Consider the following 23718-nt stretch of genomic DNA (forward strand, 5'->3'; position numbering starts at 1 on the left):
ACCCGGTATTATTGATTTTCTAACCAAAGAACTCCCTTTAATATTTCTTGTAGTTTTGGTTTGGTTTTTACGAATTTCCTCAACCTGTGTTTATCTGGAAATGTCTTAATTTCACCTTTATATTTAAGAGACAGTTTTGCTGGATATATGATTCTTGGCCAGCAATTTTTTTCCTTCAATTTTTAAAATATCTCATCCCATTGCCTTCTTGCCTGCATGGTTTCTGCTGCATAGTCCGAGCTTATTCTTACTGGCTCTCCCTTGTAGGTGACTTTTCTTTTATCCCTCGCTGCTCTTATAATTGTCTCCTTATCTTTAGCTTTGGCAAGCTTGATTATAATATGTCTTGGTGACTTTCTTTTAAGATCTACCTTATGTGGAGTTTGATGAGCATCTTTGATAGATATCTTCTCATCTTTCACAATATCAGGGAAGTTTTCTGCCAACAAATCCTCAACAATTTTCTCTGTATTTTCTGTTATCCCTCCCTGTTCTGGTACTCCAATCACTCATAGGTTATTTCTCTTGATAGAGTCCCACATGATTCTTAAGGTTTCTTCATTTTTTTTTAATTCTTTATCTTGATTTTTCTTTAAATATATTAGTGCCAAGTGATTTATCTTCGAGTTCAGAAATTCTAGCTTCTACTTGCTCAATTCTGCTCCTCTTGACTTTCTATTGAGTTATCTAATTCTGTAATTTTTTTGTTAATCTTCTGAATTTCTGATTGCTGTCTGTCTATGGATTTTTCCAGCTTATTAAACTTTTCATTATGTTCCTGAATAATCTTTCTGAGTTCTTCAGTTGTTTTATCTGTGTGTTACTTTGCTTGTTCTGCATATTGCCTCATTTCCTTCCTGATGTCTTGAAGGGTTCTATATATTAAACTTTTGTATTCTGCATCTGGTAATTCCAGGAATGCACTTTCATCTAAAAGATCCCTAGATTCTTTGTTTTGAGAGCCTGTTGAGGTGATCGTGGCCTGTTTCTTTATGTGACTTGATGTTGACTGTTGTCTCCAAGCCATCTATAAGTTATTGTATTAGTTTATGCTTGCTTACTGTGTCGTAGCTGCTTGCTTTGTTTTGTTTTGGTATACCCCTATGGGTTGCTTGAGTGAGCTAGCTTGATTATTTTCTCCTTTGGAGCTCTGGTGTCCTGTCCCCAGCTGGCTAGAGCTGTTATCAGGTATATCAGTCTAGGAGTCCATTCAGCTTTCTTGTATGAATTCAGCTCAGGTTTCCAGGTAGCCGATCATCAAGTGTGTGGTACAGGCTCTGTCCTACAGTCTTAGAGGGGCAGGGGTGATTGGCATATATACTGGTATCTGATTGCAGCAGGGGGTCATGCTCTGAACAAGGCAGGGGGCTGAGAACCGACCCCCAAGTGCCTCTGAGGAAAACGCGTCTCTGTTCCCTAGAGCATGCTAGTGGGCGGGCTCTGCAGGGGGACCATGGGCACCCAAAAATTTTGTTGTAAGGACTGGGAGGTACCAGTTATCCCTGAGCACCTGTCATGGGTGGCTGGGTGACCCAAGTGGAGCCACCAGTCCTTAGGTCCCTGTTGTGGGTAGGTGAGGACCTTGTTTAATAGGCAAAGCAATGTCAAACGTCAAACACCCACCTCTCCACCGCACCACTGAAGTGGTTGGAGTTTGTCAACAAGGGCCTATTCTCCCAAAATAGGCCCACACAGGTCCATGCAAAAGGGAAAGGTGCTCAAGGTCCACAGACGGTTTATGCATGGACAGGAGCCGCTTCTGTCCTGAGCTCCCCCAGTTAATGGAGCTAGCAAATTATCTTTTCCCCCCAGTTGGAAATTTTTTCCTTCCCCAAGGCCAGGAGGACGGCTCCAGGTGCTCACCAGGGTCTATCTCAGGCCTAGGGATTCAGCTGCTGAAGCTGGGTTGGGGGTGGGGGGGCGTGGTATAATATACGCAAGTACTTAGCTTTTGCCGAGAGCGCCCTTCTGCTCAGGTTCTGGAGGTGTGAGTGGGCAGTGTGGCTGGCTGCTTCTCCCTGAGGAAACTGCAGCCGAATGCTAGGTCCAGCCTGCCACTGCCGCTGCTTCTGCCGCAGCTGCTCCAGAAATGGTGCCTGAGGGCTCCCCACAATTCAGGTCCGGCAACTCCTCTCTGCTTCTGAACAGTCTCTTCCTTCCCTCGCCCCTCAGTTCGTTGTCTAAGCTTGCCTTTTATGCTCAGAGGTCCCAGCTTGTCACAAATATACTCGTTTCACTTATTTTTTCGGGTCTTTGTTGTAAAGAGGGCTTAACGGAAGCATCTACCTATTCTGCCATCTTGGCTCCGCCTGTCCATTTCTTATTTTTTTTGTAGATTTTGTGTTTACTGAGACTTCATGTTTTTCTTTATTTTCTTTAGTAAGTTTGTTAACTATCTTTGTACATACCTGGAAATTTCTTGGTTTGAACCATGCTTTTATTACTTGGTATTGCTTTGCCTTCCTCTCTATTAGAAAGTTCTATATGTACACCATTTATTCCCTCTTTTATTGTTCTGATGTTGTTGACATTACAGATTAACCTCTCTAGATACCTGTTGTAAATCTTTTAATTTTGAATAATACTGAAGAGTTCATTTCCTAGGTTAGTATCTGACTGGTGCAATCTTGAGTCCCAGATTCAGGCTGTCATCTTGCGTTGTTTGTTCTCATACTGAAGGACTCCCTGTATTAATTCTGGTAAGTTTGGTTTGGTTTTGACATATTCTCTTAATTTCTGTTTGTTATTCTTGGTTGGCAATTTTTTTTTTTTCTTTTGAGGTTTTATATATGTCATCCCATTGTTTTATTGCCTGCATGGTTTCTGCTAAGTAATAGGAGCTTGCCTTATTGTTTCCCCTCTGTATGTGACTTTTCATTTTTCTAAAGCTGCTTTCAGGATTCTTTCTTTGTCCTTGGTTTTAATGAGTCTGATTATGATATGTCTTGGTGATTTTCTTTTGGGGTCTGTCCTATGTGGGGTTGTTGAGCTTCTTAGATAGTCGGCTTTTAAACTTTCAAGATATTAGGGAATTTTTCTGCCAGCAATTCTTCAATGATCCTCTCTGTTTTCCATTTTCTCCCTGTGTTCTGAAACTCTGATCACTGGCAGATTTTTTCTTTTGATTGTATCCCACATAATTCTCAGACTTTCTTCATTTTTCTTCCTCCTTTTCTCTAATTTTTCCTCAAAGTTGTATCCAAGCGTTTGTCCTCAGTTTTGCTGATCCTGTCTTCCATTGTTTCAAACCTGCTCCTCAGCCCTTCTATGACCCTGTCCATTTCTGAAATCTTATTGTTTATCTTTTGGATTTCTAATTGCTGTTTTTGTATGACTTCTAGTTGACATTTTGTTCCTGTATTATTTTCCTGGATTCTTGCATTGTTTTGCCTCTCTTTTCCATGATTTTGTCTGCCTTTTCCTTGAATTTGTCTATTTTTTCCTCATTTTTCTCTGCTTTTTGCTTAACTGTTGCATGTTGTTGTTATTGTTGTTGTTAGGTGCTGCAGAGTCAGTTCTGACTCATAGCGACCCCACGCACAACAGAATGAAACACTGCCTGGTCCTGCACCATCCTTACAATTGTTGTTATGCTTGAGCTCATTGTTGCAGCCACTGTGTCAACCCATCTTGTTGAGGGTCTTCCTCTTTTCCACTGATGCTGTACTTTACCAAGTATAATGTCCTTCTCCAGGGATTGTTGCCTCCTGACAACATGTCCAAAGTACGTAAGATGCAGTCTTGCCACCCTTGCTTCTAAGGAACATTCTGGTTGTACTTCTTCCAAGACAGATTTGTTCATTCTTTTGGTAGTCCATGTTATATTCAATATTCTTTACCAGCACCACAATTCGAAGGCATCAATTTTTCGATCTTCCTTATTCATTGTCCAGCTTTCACATACATATGATGCAATTGAAAATACTGTGGCTTGGGTCAGGTGCACCTCAGTCTTCAAGGTGGCATCTTTGCTTTTCAACACTTTAAAGAGGTCCTTTGCAGCAGATTTGCCCAGTGCAAATTGATTTCTTGATTGCTGCTTTCCTGGGTGTTGATTGTGGATCCAAGTTAAATGAAATCCTCAACATCTTCAATCTTTTCTCCATTTATCACGATGTTGCTCATTGGTCCAGTTGTGAGGATTTTTGTTTTCTTTATGTTGAGGTGCAATCCATACTGAAGGCTGTGGTCTTTGATCTTCATTAGTAAGTATTTCAAGTCCTCTTCACTTTCAGCAAGCAAGGTTGTGTCATCTGCGTATTGCAGGTTGTTAATGAGTTCCTCCAATCCTGTTGCCGAGTTCTTCTTCATATAGTCCAGCTTCTCTGATTATTTGCTCAACATACAGATTGGATATGTATGGTGAATACAACCCTGATGCACACCTTTCCTGACTTTGAACCGTACAGAGTCCTCTTGTTCTGTTCAAACAACTGCTTCTTGAGCTATATACAGGTTCCTCATGAGCACAATTGAGTGTTCTGGAATTCCCATTCTTCACAAAGTTATCCATAATTTTTATGATCCATACATTTGAATGCCTTTGCATAGCCAATAAAACACAGGTAAACATCCTTCTGGTATCCTCTGCTTTCAGCCAGGATCCATCTGACATCAGCAGTGATACACCTTGTTCCACATTCCTTCTGAACCCAGCCTGAATTTCTGGCAGTTCCTTGTCGATATACTGCTGCAGCCACTTTTGAATCATCTTCAGCAAAATTTTGCTTGTGTGTGATATTAATGATATTGTTTATTAATTTCAGAATTCAGTTGGATCACCTTTCTTTGGAATAGGCATAAATATGGATCTCTTTGGTTGGTTGGTTGGGAATCTGTCTTCCATATTTCTTGGCATAGACGAGTGAGCAGTTCCAGTGCTGCGTTAACTCTTGGATAGCTTTGAATAATAGAGATTTCAATGCACTATCACATAGTTCCAGTGTCTTTTCTTCTACTGGAAAGTCATCTGGTGTTTTAGTTTCGGTGCCTGCTGGAACCATCCTGTCCTGTTTTTTTTTTTTTTTTTTTTTTAATATGTTTTGATATTATCTACTGTCTTTGGGACATTCATTAGTTGTTTTCTTCATTTATTGATTGTAGATTTGTTTCTTCCTGCTTTTTTGTTTAATTTGGTTACGTTTGATCAGGTGGGCTGTTTATTCTTTGTTATTTGCTCACCTGTGGGCACGATACTTCTCACCACCTTATTCAATGGACAGGGCCAGTTACTCAGCTATGGTGCAGTAGGGCAGGTCCAGCTGAAGGGAATGGCTGGGATGGGTTGTTTTGGGCACGTACTGGGGCTGATAGGATGGAGCCAGGGGTCAGTCCAGGGTAGGCTCTGGTAGGCCATGTCTGTGCTGCTCGGGGGTGCAATATTCAGCACGTGGTACAGATAGGCAGGAAGGACAGGGGAGGTTATGATGTGTGGAGCTAAGTGGGTATGGGAGAGAAGAGAAAGAGGAAAGAGAAACAGAATCAAAAAAAAAAGTCCTGAGGGAGCCTGCCATTGGTGTGGAGAGACAAGAAACCAAAAAATGAAGAAAAACAAAAAGGAAAAAAGAGATAAATAAATAAATAAATAAAATAGAGAAAAACAAAATGCCCCCAGGGATCCCACCGGCAACCTAGAAAGTAGCTCCCAGACTGCAGGTCACAGCCTGTCTAGAAGAGGCAGAGATGGCGCCAGGTATTCAGGAGACAGGAAAAGGAGGAAAGTAGAGAGAGACAAGAAACTGAGAAATGGAGGAAAACAAAAAAGAAAAAAATAAATAAATGAAAAAAATGCCCCAAGAGATCCCAGAGGTACAGTGGCACAGACCAGGGAGTAGCTCCCATGCCACATGGTACAACCCGCCTAGAAGGGGTGGAAATGGCACACAGCACAGGTATTCAGAAGACAGGAAAACAAGATAAGTAGAGAAAGATGAGAAACTGAGAAATGAAGAAAAACAAAAAGGAAAGAAAAGGCCCCAGGGGTCCCATCAGTGTGGTGGTACAGACCAGGTAAGCAGTTCCCCAGTTCAGCGGCACTTCACAACCTGTCAAGAAGAAGCAGAGATGGCACAAGAGGCCAGGTGTTTGAGAGAAAGAAAAGGGAGGAGATGAGAGAGAGAAAAGAAACAAAAAGAGGCTGAAAAAAGCAACACCAGGAACAAAGAAATGGCACTGAAGGAGCCAGCCCATGGGGCACACTTCTTGATTATAGTAGCTTTTTAAAAAGGCATAGCATTAGGTAGTTTATTCAACTTTTTTCTTTTTTTTTTTTTTTTAGAGTTGTTTAAGCAATTATAGGTCCTTTGCTTTTCTATATAAATTTTAGAATCAGCTTGTCAATTTCTACCAAAAATTTCTATTTTTACAAATGAGACATTGGGGCTTGGAACTGTTGAACAGCTTTCCCAAGTTTAACCCACTAAGAAGTGTTAGAAGTAGTCTCCAAAGCCCAAGTTCTTTGGTTCTTATATTGTATTCACGATTCTAAAATCCTTTGCATGTATGACTTCAAATATGATATATAATCCAACCATTTTCTCTTCCCCAAACTGGAGTTTTCTTCTGAATTTAAAATTTGTTGTAAATGTTCACATAACATTTTATCCCTATGTTTCTTAGCAAATAGTTAACCAAGCATGTAAATATTAATGTTGTGGGATCAACAGTGTGCTAATTTTAACATTTAAATAAATGAGAAGAATCTTCTAGCCATTAAGGATTCTAGGAGGCATATGCATTTTATCTACATTCCTGCAGGTAATCTGCCACATTCTAAAACTAAAAATATAATAAACTATCAGATGAGGACTTCAGAAAAATCAATCGACCTGACAAAGGTAAGAAAATGCATTTTTCATGGCAGTGAATCTAAGACTCTCACCTTTTCAACGGCCATATTTGTGTGCTCCAAAAAATAAACAGCCTTTTCCTCAGTTTTTCTTTCTCGCTTTGATCTTTCTTTTCTGCTTAAACAGATGCCATCATGTTACCTTTATATTATCCCTAGTCGCTAAAATCATCGCGCATTTCTGATATACCCCAGCTCTCTTTTTATAGCTCTTTTTTTTAACGTTACATTTAAGATCCACAAAAAATGTATTATCCAGGGTTAGATATATTCACATTCCATGCAAGACCAATTAAAATTCCAATGAGATTGACAAAATAATGACCTTAAGGTAAAAGTACCACCATTTTTGTTGTTTTATGTATTTGAAAGCATAGGCAAAAATAACCTGAAGGAAAATGCCATGTACTCCCTGTAAATCATAAAGTTCAGTAGATACTGACACACCACTGTCTTCCTTGGTCTTCTCAGGGTGAAAACGGAGAAGCCACACGCCATGCCAGAGAGACGACCAACATGAAAACACAAACAGTTGCATCATATTTTAGAGTAAGATATTAAGTTATATTTTGTACTGCCTAGGCATGTTATTCATTCTAAATGAGAATTACTGATCAAAAACTTGTACCAAATATCAGAGTGCCATTAACAAAAGAGAAATTTTATTTTATTGAACTTACTGTTGGTGAGATGGAGGATATATTAGAGGGCACTGTCAGAAATCTGTGTATTGGTTTCACTTTGCTATTTCATCTGTGAAATTATTGTATCCTCAGTCAGCCTTAATGGAGACCTATCATGTGGTTAAAATTTATCCATAGAACCAAATGCATTTCTACTAAAATAAAACCTAAGATGGTTTTTGATTCGATACTATGGTAACTTCCAACTCTCCTTCCCACTCCTGGATAGACAGATGGGGCATGGTTGAGAATCCGTCTCCATTCTAGATCTTCCTGTACATTAAACAACAACAATGACAAAAAAGGTCGCAATCAAGTCAATTCCAATTCAGTGTGTCAGAGTAGAACTGTGCTCCAGAGGGTTTTCAATGGCTATGATTTTTTGGAAGCAAATAGCCAAGCCTTTTTCCCAAGGTGCCTCTGTGTGGATACAAACCTCCAACCTTTTGATTAGCAGCCAAGCATGTTAACCATTTACTCCACCCAGGGACTTCACAAAAATGAGCTAAAAACCTCTAAAGGGAAATAGAACTGCATGCTCTATTGAGGCAAAGAGAAGAGATACCAGGAAGACCCAGTAACATGCCAGGGGAATCATTCGGTGCTTACCTTAGCAGAGAAACAAGGTGTGAAATTTTCTTCCTTGCAGAATATGGGAGAAAAGAAAGACAAGAATCACTTTATTTTCACCGTGCTTTGGGGAACACTTGATAACCTTCCCGTTATTATTGGCACCAGTTATTGTTTATATCTTCTGATAAATCGTATTCACCAGCCAATGAAACCGAAGAAAATACAGCCTAAAACATGGAAATTATTAATAGTATAATTTAATGCAGGGGAGAGAAGGAAATTGAGTTAAATTTACTACAAATATTCATTGAATAAATCTAGTTCTCTGAAAGAATCGTGAAAATACTTTTTAAAATAGCTAGATCGTTTTATTAAATGTTCTTCAAGTCCTAATCTCACAGCGCACACTGTGTGCTTAATCATCTTTGAGTAGTGCCTCCTACCTTTGTGTACTCAGTGTCTCACGTTTGCTGCCGATAAAGTCATCTTACATCAGGAACGCAAAGCAGCTGAATCACCAAAAATATTTACAGCCCGGTGATTTCCTTCTTTCAGTGAGTTATCCCAGCCCATTATCATACCGCTGTTGCTGAACATCACTGTGTATGTTTGAGCCAGATTAATTCATACAATAAGTTTTAATCCTGTAGCTGAAGTCAAAAGCCATAGAAGGTAGTTCTATACAGTATGTAATGTGTTTTTAAAGTCATTTTTCTCTTCTACAGAACAGAGTTGGTGTAACACTGTGCCTGTGCCTTGGTCTCTAAGAAACAAACGAAGAAACCTGTTGCCATGGAGTCAATTCCAACTCTTAGCGGCCCTATAGGACAGAGTAGAACTGCCCCCAAAGGGTTTCCAGGGCTGTAAATCTTTACAGAAGCAGACTGCCACATCCTTCTCCCACTGAGTGACTAGTGGGTTCAAACCACCGACCTTTCAGTTAGCAGCGAGCTCTTTAATCACTGCATCGCTAGAGCTCCGGTTCTCTAAGAAAAGCCAATACCTAAATTGCAGTAGGAGTCCCTGGGTGGTGTAAACAGTTAAATGTCTGATTAGGAGTCAAGAGGTTGGCGGCTGGAACCCACCCAGAGGTGTCTCCAAAGACAAGTGCGGTGATCTGCTTCCAAAAGGTCACTCACTGCCTCGAAAACCCTGTGGAGCAGTTCTACTCTCCGCACATGGAGTCTCTGGGAGTTAGAATTGACTCCATGGCAACTAACAACAACAAATTGCAGTAAGCTCCTGCTCAGCTTGCATACAGACACGTGTATCACCTTGATATCTCCAGTGCCTGACAGACGTTTGCCTGACTAAAGGAATGACGACTCACAGATAAATGTAATGAAAAACGGCTGCAAAGTGGCAGACCCTGCTGCTTGAAGAAGGGCACATCTAAGTAAAAACCAAACCCAGTGCCATCAAGTCGATTCCGACTCATAGCGACCCTATCGGACAGAACTGCCCCATAGAGTTTCCAAGGAGCGCCTGGTGGATTTGAACTGCCGACCCTTTGGTTAGCAGCCATAGCACTTAGCCACTACGCCACCAGGGTTTCTGCACATCTAAGTAGCAGCCTCCAAAAGGAAGCAATGCAAATCCATGCTTTGTCAGTTGCCCAGTTCCAGGATTTGGTTTGCACTGGCTTTGCGATTGCAGGGCTTTATAACACTAAAGGGTATGTGGCACAGTGGTTAAGAACTACAGTTGCTAACCAAAAGATTGGCAGTTCGAGTCCACCAGCCTCTCCTTGGGGACCCTATGGGGCAGTTCTACCCTATCCTGCAGGGTCACTATGAGTCAGAATCGACTCGATGGCAACGGGTTTGGTTTTGGTTTTTTAAAAGGATGTGGCCATCAATAGTTATCTATGTCCATACATCATCTTGACAATGAATCGTGATTCTTGTCTTTGACAAACTAGTTTTCTGGGATTCCACTTTTAGTTAAATCATATTTTCTAGTTGTCCAATAAGTGGCAGCTGTTTTGTTGAGTTATTACTGCAGAACACAGTTTCCATATCTATGTGATTAAAAATGTGTACTAAAATAAATAAGAAAGTTATCAAACTGGAGCAGATTGGAGTATTTGAATGTATGTCACTTTGCTTAATTCATATGTATGCCCTTCATACTAAAAATGCATTAACTTCTCCATCCTTATTCCAGACTAGGAAATGATTCTGACAGGGATTGAAGTATTTACTTTCATACTTCGCATGAAGTAAGAGTTGGACAAGGAAATTAATAATATAAGTAGGATTAACCAGGTTGTGTGCCTAAATATTATAATTCAGCAAGTTTCCCTGATAGGGTGTGATTACTACAGACAAACTATGTTTTAAAAACTATATCTATTGATTAAAGTTGCCTTAAGAATTTATAGGCAAACATTTAATAGCTAAGTTTCTAGTTATTGCCTCTATATTTTTATACATACATCTGTATTTTTTTAATATCCTTTAAATAAAATTTGCATTAATACAGATTTTCTTTCGGTTACTGTGAAGTAGTGTGAGCATTTATAATGTTCAATTTTCAAAATTTTATCTTTTTAGTAAAAAGAGAGCCCTGCAAACTCATACTTTTTTGTATACTACACTGGGAAATTTACTTTTGTTGCACATTACAGTATTCCCTGATGGATTTATTATCTAAAATGGTGGTGGGCCAACCTCACTTTGTTCGCTGCATCAAACCCAATAACGACCGTCAGGCGAGAAAGTATGACAAAGAGAAAGTTTTGCTCCAGCTTCGCTGTACAGGAATCCTGGAAACAGCAAGAATCCGAAGGCTAGGATATTCACATCGGATACTTTTTGCTGACTTTATAAAGCGGTATGTGTGTTTATTTTTAATTTTCAGTTTCGATTTATGTAAAATTTTTTGAAGAATATAGGGAACAAAGTAGGAAAGAATTATTTAGGTGTTTAATGAGGGAGGCGTTTTATTCATGCAAATTATTGTGTACTTAAGAGAAAAGTTAACTATTAACTGGGGCTGAAGTTTCTGTTATCAGCTTGGTGATTCCATGTATTAGCATTGGCAGTAAGCTTCTGTACTAAGGTGTTGGATAATCTAGGTTCTTGTCCCACCTCTGCCACTTGCTATGTGTCCGTGGACCTGGACCGGTGATTCTCAACTAGGAGAGATTTTTCCGTTCAATGACTTACTCAGTTTTCACAACTGCGATTGAGGGATGCTACTGTCATCTAGAGGTTAGAGGCCAGGGATGCTGCTAACATCTTTACAGTACACGGGACAACCCCCACAACAAAGTATTATCCAGCCCAATATGTCAGTAGTGCCAAGGTTGGGAAACCCTGGCCTATATAGAGTCACATTTTCCTCATATGGTTTTCTTCATTTATTTACAGTAAACATGCCATAACTACCTGACAGGATTGTTATAAGGGTCAAATGAAATATAGCCTCAAAAGATGATTGAAAAGAATCAATTATATATAAGGTATTCTTTTTAATATTTAAAATTAATGTAAAATGAATTAAGCTATATCCTAAATACATTTCATTAAGTAAAACATTAGTGGTGAGATATATATATTCAATACCTTATATATTTAATATTTTAAATGCCCATGTTTTTGGTATTTATCATTTCTAGGATTTCCGTTAGTCATTAAACTTAAAGCAGTGTCCATTTTCAAAGGTGAAGCCTGTTACAGCTTTCAGGTGAAACCTAGTTTTTCGGAAGTCTCCATATATAAAGTCCTCAGGCCTTTTGCAGAGTATCTAAAGTAGTACTGTACTAAGGATAAACCAAAGTGCTGAAATGCTACCACTTGCGCACGAAATGAGATTTCTAACCTCGACCTCCTAAAATTGTCAAGTCTCATATCAAGCATTCTTTCTCTTGGAATAACCAAGACCCTTATAAAATGTGACGGAAATTCTAGTTTTTTCAGCAATTTTTCAAATTTTCAGCAATTCTTGGTTTTGTTTTTGTTTTCTTTAGGGACCTGGAAAAAGAAAGGTATTCATATGCAATACCTTGAAAACCCTTCCACTTTTTCATGATGGAGACCAAAATTACGCAAATATGGTGACTTTTATATTGGCAAATCCCTTATGGTAGTATAAGATAGACTTTAAAACCTCAAATTTTAGAGTTCAGAACTACAACCAGCGTTTAATCATGATTTCACTTCCCACAGACTCAATTTTGTATCCAGAACTAAGAAGTAGACAATCTTGAAATTTCTTATTAGCCAATTGGTAAATTCTCCATTCTGTTCGTGAAAGCAGGTAACCCAAAAGACTTGATGCAAAGGAGTTTCAAATTTCAAATGGAAATCAAAATTTGACTTTACTTCATACGTTTGATTTTTTTAATTGCTTAAATAGTATGCATATAATATTAATGTAAATACCCTTAAATATTAGTGATTTTTTTTAAATGTACAAAACACTGTGTTAAACACTGTGAGAGACAGAATTTTAGAACAGTTTGATCCTCAAAAGATGACAACATAGTGAGAATTATAAAAACCATACTATGGAAAGATAAAAAGCAACACAATAATAAATGCCGAAGCCCAAACGAGGGGTACACACAGTGTAAGAGTTCAGGGAAGGGAGAGATTATTTCCAAGAGAGCTATAAGAGAGTTTATCAAAAGGGGAGGCTCAGACTGAGAGCTGGTGGGAACAGTTTGTGGGGAAGATAGGAAGGGCCTTTCTCAATGTGCAGGTTGTGTGTCAAAAGCTAGAGGCAGCCATCTATGTCTGTATTGAAGGGACTTGGCACAGGTTGCGTTGGCAGAGTGAGTGTCAGTGACGTGACAAAAGATGGGAAAACCAGTTGGGTTAAAATTTTGAAAAGAGACTTTCGAATGCCAAATTAAAGTATTAACGGTTTTACAACATGCGTTTCAAAGTCTTGTGCTATATAGAGGATCCCTAGGTAGCACAAACGGTCAAAGATTCAGCTGCTAACCAAAAGGTTGGCAGTTCAAATCTACCCAGAGATGCCTCGGAAGACAGGCCTGGTGATCACAGCCACTGACAACCCGAGAAGTGTGGTTCTACCCTGAAACACACGTGAGGTTGCCATGAGTCAGAGTTCACTCGGTGGCAACTGATTTGGTTTGGTGTTTATGCTACTGTAAGATAACAAATTACTACCCAGTACATGAAGAGGGGGGAGGAAAATTAAGTACATAGAGAACATGTGAACAAGTGTTCTGAATACAGGAAGCACCGGAAATAAAAGGCTAAATCTTTTCTTTGTCAGTAATGTGAAAGCTATCATCCAAATTGGCACAGAATCTTAGGAAGGCAGGGTGATTTGCAAAGGCCGTGTAGGGATGTTAATAGGACTAAATAACCGTCCTGTGCCCTGTATCGGCCTTTCACCAACCCTCCTAGTAGGATGCATAGCTCATCAGACCCTTTGTCTATTCTGTGGTGGATAAACTCTACTGTTTTGTGACAAAGAAACACAATCTTAAGGGAAGATACACAACCTGAGCTTACTTTGCACAAGAGGCTGGGTTATTATTGTAGTTATTTCAAATGAACCCTTATACTAAGGAGCCACCTAAGTTGGCTCCATTTTTCCACTAGACACCTGTACATAATGGTTGGGTTCTCAAAGCTCTGATACAACCAGAACTCACTGAAGGCAGTACTGTAGTGTAGTAGAGTAGGTCAGTATACATGCTTTGAAATCAGAACACCCAGTTTTGAATCCCATCTCTGTCACTTACTGAATGTGTGGCCTTATTCAAAGTTACTTACATTCCGTAAGTTTCAGGCTTCAACTTCCTCATCTGTAGATAAACCAAAACCAAACCAAACCCATTGCTGTTAAATCAATTCCCACTTATAGCGACCCTATAGAACAGAGTAGAACTGCCCCATAGGGTTTCCAAGGAGCAGCTGCTGTATTCAAACTGCCGACCTCTTGGTTAGCAGCAGAGCTCTAGAGGCTGATAAACGGTATCTAACCTGTATATGGTAAACCCAAACATATATATGGTGTAGACATTAAATAAGATAATATGTGTAGCAATTATTGATAGGCCGAATGTCAACTTCCAGTGTTTTCATGCAGGTGAAAAAAAGAATAAAAGCTTTCTGCCACTTTGGCTTTCAGTGCCCAGAGGAAGATTTTTTTTTTAAGAACTCAGCTAAGATGTGTTCTGTTTTTTGTTGTTGTTGTTGTTTGTTTGTTCATTTTGTTTTTATTTTGGGAGGGAGGGTGTTTCGTTTTTGTTTTTGGAGTAAGGGAGTTTTTGTCAGTGACTTCAATGTAAAGACTTGAAAAGCAATTACTACAGTGAAAAACAGTACTCAAATTCACACAAATAGACTGGTCCAGATTTGCGTCAGTCTGGAATTTATTCTCTTCCACAGGCACTCTGAGAATGCCTATAGGATTCCTTAGGAGTCCCTTTCTCTCCCCTACACAAAGATGCCCAGTGTCCACCAGGCCCTTAGACACTGGACCTTTGTACAACACTAATCAGCTCTTTTTCCCATTTTAAGGTACTATATTCTCTGCTACAAGTGGAATGAGGAGCCCCCAGTGAGCCCGAACACTTGTGCCACCATTTTGGAAAAAGTTGGTCTTGAACACTGGGCTCTTGGAAAGACAAAAGTAATGTTTTCATTAAATTTTTTCAGAATGAAATTTTAATAACTATTTTGGGTTTACTGAGAACTATAATATTTTTCAATGAATATTTTACTGAATCTAGCTGAAAAAGGAGGATGCGAATTTACAAATTCATAAAGGTTTCCTTCTTCATCAAAATTAAAAACCTTTAGTCTTCCTAAAGGTTTCTTTTAAGAAATCCAAGAATATTTATCTTGAAGATTCATTTTAAAAAGGATGAAATTTAATTTCAAATAATATTGATTATATATATGTCCACCAAATACAGTAAAAAAAAAAAAAAAAAAAATCCCTAGGCAATCATAGTGATCAAAGTAGAATTCCAGTTTTTCTTTTTCCTTTAATTTTTAAATATGCTTCTGTGGTAAATTTGAAATTTATCTGAGTAAAATATTCACCATTATTATTTGACTGAATATCTGTGATATTTGAATATTAGTCTGTTTATGTATTAGATTTGAGATGCTGTGAGGTCTTAGTTTATTTAATCCCTTAGAGAATGAAGTAAAAAAAATTATCACCAGTGTTGAACATGGAAGTAAGATGGGTGGATGCTTAGAGAAAGGTGCATTGGGTTTCTCAGATATCCTTATACCACTCCAAGATGGGCGTAAGGAGATAAACAGGATTCCAGGTCTTAGGGGTACATTAATGCATCCCTGGGGGAAGGCTGGGGAAAAGAGCCAAGCAAAAGCAAAGTAGTACTCAGAGAGTGACCACTCAAGAATAAGTACTGTTGGCCGGTCCACAGTAGTAGATGAAAACAAACATTCCATTTGCAAAGAAATTCATACACAGACATCATTTGTACCTTGGGGTAGGAGGTGTGGGAGAGAATTGTCAGAATGTTCAGATGAGGAGTTGGTCTCGTAACCATTTAAGGAATTTTAAAAAATGACTATGAATTTTTAAAAGAGACTATCTTATAGACCAGAAACCCCGGTGGTGTAGTGGTTAAGTGCTACAGCTGCTAACGAAGAGGTCAGCAGTTCAAATCTACCAGGTACTTCTTGGAAACTCTAAGGGGCAGTTCTACTCTGCCCCATGGAGTCGCTGAGTCGGAATCGACTCCATGGCAGTGGTTTTTTTTTTGTTTGATCTTATAGACTGAGTGGCTTACATGTTCGGTAATCCATATTTACTTTAATGTTTAATAGGAGGAAATTCTGTGCATAAAAAAGGTGTGTATTTTGTTCACACCATTTTCTTTTAGATGCTTACGAAGCTGAATTTCATCAAGCTGGAATCTTATGATATGAAACACATGCCTAACTTCAAATGGAGTTTTAGCTTGTAAAAAGGTCCTTTGCCTTTCCTGTTCTGCCTGGTATTTAAGTAGCATTTTAAAGTTATTTGTATTTTTCCACTTCACCTTTTCCAACTCATTAAGATGGATAAACGTATTTAATATAGAAACATTTCTAATGCTGTGTAGAAAGAATGATGACCTTTTTAAACAGATTGAATTTTAAATGAATTGTCAACAGCAGAACGGACTAAATATATTAACATCGAGAGCCCTGTAGAAATTAAAACTAAATTCAATCAAGGCCTATAACGCTAAACTGTTTGCCCGTGGTGCCAAGCTTCCAAGTACTGGAACGCTAAGAGAATTCTACCATCAGCGTTACCAGGTCTCATGACTCAGCTGTAAAATTTGAATTTGAGTGACTTTCTTAGTGGATTTAATAAACTCTCTTTGAGGTGACTTGTACTAGTAAATTTAGCCTTAAAAAGGGGGAAAGAAAAAAAACTTCCTATTTCTTTGTTGGGGGCTGAAAGCTCTGTAATCAACACAACTCCAGGCTTTCAGGCTCCTCTCTTGCTCTGATTCATTTTGATTTTAGACTTATTCAAAGGCAGCCCTCCTTACCCATGGCATTCACTGGGTCTAGCGAGAAAGTTGTTAATTAATTCTAGCTGTGGCCTCACCTCTGCCTTGTACTCTCCACTGACAACATAATGAGCCCCCTTGGGACGATCAGTGCCCCAGCAGATACAGGCAGCTGATAGGTCTTAATAGATGTTTGATGAGTGAATTAATGAGTGAAATGATCACCACCCTCTAGATTTGGAAAATATTACTGTCTTAAAAAAATAGTCATAAAAATTAGCTTTTCCCAGAGTCTCTGATGATAAAATTTTGATTAAGGAACTCAACGTCTTCCACTCATTGACCCAGCCAACAAAACCTAAAGTGACCTGTTAAACAGTATGACTGCCACCTTCTGTAGTCCTTCTCAAAGAGAGGTTTTCTTCAAGCAGAAAAATCTGTACTGTCATAGCAACATCCAGGCCAAAGAAGTAAAAGATAGTGATTGCCAAAATCTAAAAAGATCCAGAATACAAGCTTTTCCTCAAAGCAGAGCTCATGACTGTCTCCTCTCTGGGTGCTGTAGCTTTATTTGTATTTGATCTTAATTTTTTTAAGGTGTTTCTTAAATATTATCATGTGGAGCAGTTAAATTTAATGAGAAAAGAAAACATTGACAAGCTTATTTTGATTCAAGCCTGTGTCAGAGGATTCTTGGGTTCAAGAAGATACCATAAAACACAGGAGAAAAGGAACACAAGCGCCGTAATAATACAGTCAGGTAATCACCTACGATCTCACAGTGTAACAAAGCATCATGTTATGTTTGTTGTTGTTGGTTGCTGTCCAGTTAATCCCACGTTGCTCCACAGGGCTTTCAAGGCTGTGACCTTTCAGAAGCAGATTGCCAGGCCTATATTCCAAGGCACCTTCTGGGTGAATTAGAACCTCCAGCCTTTCAGCTAGTAGTCTAGCACTTAACCTTTAGTGCCGCTCAAGGACTCCTCCAATGTTACGTTTAGATATGGGTATGAAATCAAATCTTAGAGTGCTTCTTAGGTACAAATCTCCCATTCTTACGTAGCTTTTGTGTGTCATTCCAGACTATGTTGCCTAGATGCTGTCTCTAAACTAAATCTAATCAGATCATTTTAGTGATTGACACTTTTAATATTTGAAGAAATGTTTGCATTAAATAAAATAATTTAATTATAAAATTTTCTGCCAAGTATTAATGAAATGCAATTTACCTAGTATGCAAGATACAACAAGTGATCGAATTAATTAAAGACGTCAAGAATCATTATCATAACTCATTGGACAATAAGGTTTTTCTTATTTTGTTCGAAAGGTTACACATGCCATGGTTTTTGACAATTTAATTAAACCTTGTGTTGTTAAAGGGCATCCATTTCCTTCTGTTAACTGCAGGGAAGTAATATTTATAATCATGCTTTACTTTAAATTTTTATTAAAGATTATTCATGGACTTTGGATCCCACTTTCCATTTTTCTGTAAAAAGCTAAATTGAGAACCTAGAATGGCTTGGTACAGTGTCCTTCAAAAAATTTTAACTGGCCACCCATAATAAAAAATATATTTTCCTTCATAACCTGATGCCCATAGATACTACAAGCAATGAACTCTTGAGGTTTTCTGTTCTCCTCTGTTCCATTTCTGTTTTAGGTACTAAATTTGACCCACTAAGTCCATCTCATGATCCACTGATGGTTTATAACCTGCATTCTAAAGAACAGTTACATGGTTTGGACATAATTTAAAAAAAAAAAACACCCCACTGCCGTCGAGCTGATTTCGACTCCTCGAGACCCTATAGGACAGAGCAGAACTGCCCCATTGGGTTTCCAAGGCTGTGATCTTTATGGAAGCAGACTGCCACATCTTTCTCCCGTGATGGACAGAATAGCTGATTAATATTCAAGAAATTCAGCTTCCAGTCTCAATTCTGTCCATCTCTTATGAGCTACCACCATCTCTTTCTGAATTGTAAGCCCTTAACTTCTCACTACCATCAGATATCAAAACGCAAACCCTGATAGTGGTTGGTGTCTAGATTTGGAAAATATTACTGTATGTACAATTCAAAATTCATAAAGCTCTGAAAAAGGGTTTTTCATAACTCACTTGGCAGTGAATTATGATCTCACATAAAGCGAGGCTATTTGTAGTCCTTTATTCATCCTGCGAAAACATTCACGGTCAATTCGGGGATGCTGCGCCAGCATCATCCCTGTTACGTTACAGGATATATGCTACAGAAACTATGTTATTCTGAGTGTTACAGAATACATGATATTTACTCTGTATGCCCTGGTGGTGCAGTGGTCAACAGCTCAAGCTCCTAACCAAAAGTTTGGCAGTTTGAATCTACCAGCCACTCCTTGGAAACCCTATGGGGCAGTTCTGCTCTGTCCTGTAGGGTTGCTATGAGTCGGAATTGACTCGACAGGAACAGCTTTTTTTTTTTTTTTTTTTGGTGTTATCTTCCTAAAATTAAAAAAAAAAAGAACCTGAATTCTGAAATCTATCTGACTTCAAGTTTCCGGGCAGTTCTACTCTGTCCTTTAGGGTCGCTATGAGTCGGAATCGACTCGACGGCACTGGGCACTGGGATCTGACTTCAAGAGTGATTGACCAAAACATACTTAGGTAATAAGGGCTCTCTCCTATGAAGAGCTAAATATGGCAAAAATGAAATGAAAATATTTATTATCAAATTCTAAGCAAATGAGTACATTTTGTCTTGGTCATCAACTTAGTCCATATCTATTATTTCAGTTTCGTCTTAGTACTCTACTTAGAATGAAAAGCACTTTAGCTCTTTTATTGCTGCAACTTGTCCTCTAGAAGAGTCTCGTATGATTTCCGTATTTTTTATGAACCTGTTCTATTTGGGGTTTTACTTTCATTTTTCCTCTTTGACATTTATTGATGGCCACATAATTAAAACACACACACACACACACTTTTTTCTATTCATTTACGTAATGGCCTTTTATTTCTTGTGATTAACACTACTCTTATATTTTTCAGCTGCAAGAAGACATCTAGTCAGGAAACAAAAGCAAGAAATTGTTAACAGGAAAAACACCGCAGTAACAACCATTCAGACTCACGATCAGGAATTTGATTACAAGAAAAACTTTGAAAATAAAAGGTATAGTGATATTTATTCTTATACCATTTTGCCATATAGATTTTTTAAGTATGTTGGGTCCAGAATAATGTTCACGGTCTAACCAGCTTCCTCAGACTGATGCATCAAATGTCAGTGAGCACCAGTGGCCACTTTTGTGTTCTTTATCCCATTTGGGAGTTCTTTGGCATTTCACACTGATGAACAACGTACTTTCCTTCTCAAAGTTTTATCTTTCTTGGTGTCTTAGTTATCTAGTGCCACTGTAACAGACATACCACAAGTGGTTGACTTTAAAGAACACTAATTTACTGTTTCATAGTTAAGGAGGCTACAAGTCTGAATCAGGGCTGTAGGGCGAGGTCCTTCCTTGTCAGTAGCTCTGGGAGCTCCCAGTACTTCCTTGGCATTCCTCAGCGTTCTTTGTCATCTATCTCACCGCCTCCCCCATGTGTGTCTCTGTGTTTATTCTGCTTTTTATAACTCAAAAGTGATTAGGTTTAGGACCCAGACTACTCAGTTATGATCTAAGTAACAAAGAAAATCCTCTTTCCAAACAGGATCACATCCGTAGGTATAGGGGCCAGAAGATCAGTACATAATTTTGGGAGACACAATCCAATCCATAACACTTGGCTTCTGCCAAATTGTTCTCTACAGTTCTACTCCTAGTTCTGAACGTCCTTTGCTAATTCTTGCCCCTCTCCCCCCATCTAAATCCTCCTCCACACCTGAATAATGTCCCTGGGCTCTCTGGTTCATTCCCATGGCCCTAATAACCCATAAGCCATTGCTGCTTAAGTCATAATCAACAGACTGATTTTACTACTTCTAGAAATTACTACATGTAGAATTTATATTGCTATTTATAGATATTAAAATTAGTAAAGAAAAAATTTAATAAAGAGGTATGATGCTCAGTTAAGTCATTTGCTACCACCTTTCTTTTGAGGACACCAGGGACAGAGTGGAACTGCCCCATAGTGTTTCCAAGGAGCAGCTGATGGATTTGAACTGCTGATGTTTTTGGTTAGCAGCCCAAGCTCTTGATGACTTCACCACCAGGGCTCCTATTAGATGCTTAGTAAATATCTGCTAAATTGAAAGCTGGAGGCCCGGTGGTGCAGTGGCTAAGAACTACAGCTGCTAACCAAAAGGTCGGCAGTTTGAATCTACCAGTTGCTCCTTGGACACCCTTTGGGGTAGTTCTACTCCATCCTACAGGGTGGCTATGAGTCGGAATCTACTCGACAGCAGACAGCAAAAGCATGTGCAGGACACATGTCTGGGAACACAAGTGTTAATAAGAAACCATTCCTGTTTGGTCTTGGATGGGGAATTTGATGTTAACTGGACTGTCACAGAAGGTGGACCACAAAATCGACATAAAAAGTACACGCAGAGAGTCAAGGGAAGCTCAGAGGCAGGAGAGAGGAAGGCTGGGGAAGGGAGAGGTGGAGGGGCCTGACATAGAGTCCTTCTTTGAAAACAGATTGCAAAAGACTAGAACTTTCCCATGGCTTTCCTGGTCCACGATAAAACGTCTCTGGCAAAAAGCCCCCAGGTGGCAGTGAGGTGTTGGTGTGCCAGGGTGTCAGGTTATGACTTTTCAACTCCACCTTAACATCCTTTTCATGGCTGGGTTGCTCTTACAAGGGTTTTGCCCTTGACTGGGGGGTAAAAAAAAAGTGGAGAGAATATATTATCTTCTAAAAAAATTCTAGTTAAGGGGAAATCATTTTGGTAGGATATTAATAAAGTACCAGCTGTGAAATCCAGGGCCACAACATTACATGATCATGAACTGTAGCAGTGACACTGTTTTCCTTTCATTTTTCTAAGATATTTCCTGTAATCTGTAGACTTGGAGCATATTAAAGGACAGAATGGCAGCCTCGTCAACAGACCCTGCTTACTGGGCTCAAATCTAGATGCACTGTTCAGTACGTCTCTTCACCATAGTTACTTTGTTTTGAAAGGGGCCTATTTTGAAGGGATGAAATTTCTAGGATCTTGATACCTCATTAAAACGACAGCATGGTTTTTCAAAGGCTAAGCTATTTTCCGCTTTGAGTTTAAACTGGTTTTCTCATGATTTGAGTAGCCATCACACTTGTTGCTAGAGAGAGCATTTGGGGAAGCGCTTGATCAATGTGACTTGATAAGTTTTTATTTTGAGCTTTTTTGTTCCTTTTGCTTGTCTTCCAATATTATGCAATATGTAGCTATTGCCAAGAGTTAATAAGCTTTAGTTTCGTATCATATATTCAGACACAATCTGTTCTACACAGGGAATCTTTTTTGAAGAAACAAACAGAAAATGCAGCCTCTCCTAAAGAAACATCCATTCCTGCTCCAAATAATAAAAGGAGTAGTACATCTGTAGTGAAGACTTCTGCTTTCAAAGCTGAAGAAGAAGCCACCGATGCTGTGGAGAGTAACAAGAGAGGATTTCAAACGCAGAAAAAAATGAACAATGTGTCTGGGGAAGAGGCTAAGCAAGAATTGTGTCTGGTGGGGGGTCCTTGGACAGAACTGAGCCCCAAACAGAAGTCTGTCAAAGACCTGGAAGAGGGCACTAAGATCAAGAAAGTGGAGAAGGAGGATGCTGTGCTCCAAAGTTGCAATCATAGGTATGCAGAGGAAAGAGACTCGAAAATGGCCTATCTAGAAAGGAAGGGTACATCAGAAAGGCCCAGCTACTCAGGACTCCTGTTAGCCAAAAATGGGGTTAAGCAGCCTTCCTTTAAAACCAGTTTGGAACCTAGCTTTAGCCAAAAGCCGATTTATCAAAACACAAATAGCAAAGAAAAGGAAAAGAAGACATCTGTGGTTACCCAGAATGGACCGATATGCAGCCAGGAGAAAAGCTGTCGGAGCCGTGGGACAGTCACAGAGAGGCAGGGCCAGCAGATGATACAGAACCTGGAAGAAGATAAAGCAGCGGTGTTCATTCAGAGCAAATACCGAGGCTATGAGAGAAGGCAGCAATTAAGGAAGGATGGGATATCCTCTTCTTTTAAGGATCAAGAGATTGTTGCAGCTACAACAGAAGTAGCAGAACACACTCCCAATTTGTATTCTTCTCCCATAAAACACAAGGAAATCTGTAATTCCAAGATGAGGGACAGCAGAGACTCAAAAGCAATTTCAGAAAAAGAAGCATGTGATTTGGCAGTTTTCTCAAAACAGGTATGTTAATAAATTAATAGTAAAAAATCTCTAGGAACTCTACAGTAGCTGGATTAATCATTAATAACTGATATATTATTTCCCCTACTTTTTATGAGACCCTAAGACTTTTTATAACCATTAACTTCTTAAACCAACTCACTTTGATAAAATAGTATGAAATACAATAGAGATCTTGTTTAGTAAGGAGACTAAGGGTTGGTTTGCTAAAATGTACGGCTACTAAAATGCTAATATTTGACAGTGCCAATTTTCATGTATCTGTGAGATCTTTCATTACAGCTTAAAAAAAAAAAAAACATTTTCTAAATCTGCTAAAGGTTATGCTTTCTTCCTGCCCCAAACTTTATTTGCAAAAACATAATTACATATCAGTAGTAGATATGTGGCCTTACTGAGGCATATATGTGCTGAAACTGAAAGTTTCCATGTTATAACAATGAGGAATCATAAAGAAAAACCGTAAAAGTTTCCTCTTAGAGAATATCTCATGCCACCAGTAGACATGTTTCAGCTCTATTTCTAGAAGGGAGAACAGGAAGCAATCAACTTTAGGGCTTCTCACAAGTATACGGTAAATTAATACTGTACTATGGAAAAATCAGGGGAACAGAGTCCTGCAATCTTGCTTCCAGCTCCTGCTCTCTCTGACTAGCAGCTTGACCTTAAGAAAATCACTTAGTATGTCGACACCTCTATTTTCTCCTTTTTTAAAGTGCTGGGTTTTAACTAACACTAGATGGCTCTAAAATGTGTGTTATAAATTAGTATGAACTACCAGGGCAGTCAATGGTATATAAAGTAAGAGAAGAAATA

General features: G+C 38.9%; 1 protein-coding gene across 1 annotated transcript in view; it reads left to right on the forward strand.

The window, feature by feature from the left end:
• LOC100669100 (myosin-IIIa) overlaps nt 1–22982 on the forward strand; it is a 127887-nt gene extending 104905 nt beyond the window's left edge. The window contains exons 14-19 of the mRNA XM_064285197.1: nt 7319–7396; nt 10733–10938; nt 14610–14721; nt 17171–17333; nt 19608–19779; nt 22002–22982. Coding sequence (XP_064141267.1) covers nt 7319–7396; nt 10733–10938; nt 14610–14721; nt 17171–17333; nt 19608–19779; nt 22002–22911 — 1641 coding nt within the window. The 3' untranslated portion in view covers nt 22912–22982. The remainder of the gene's footprint in view (nt 1–7318; nt 7397–10732; nt 10939–14609; nt 14722–17170; nt 17334–19607; nt 19780–22001) is intronic.
• The last annotated feature ends 736 nt before the right edge of the window (nt 22983–23718 follow it).

Source organism: Loxodonta africana, chromosome 4 (assembly GCF_030014295.1).
Source record: "Loxodonta africana isolate mLoxAfr1 chromosome 4, mLoxAfr1.hap2, whole genome shotgun sequence".
NCBI lineage: Eukaryota > Metazoa > Chordata > Mammalia > Proboscidea > Elephantidae > Loxodonta > Loxodonta africana.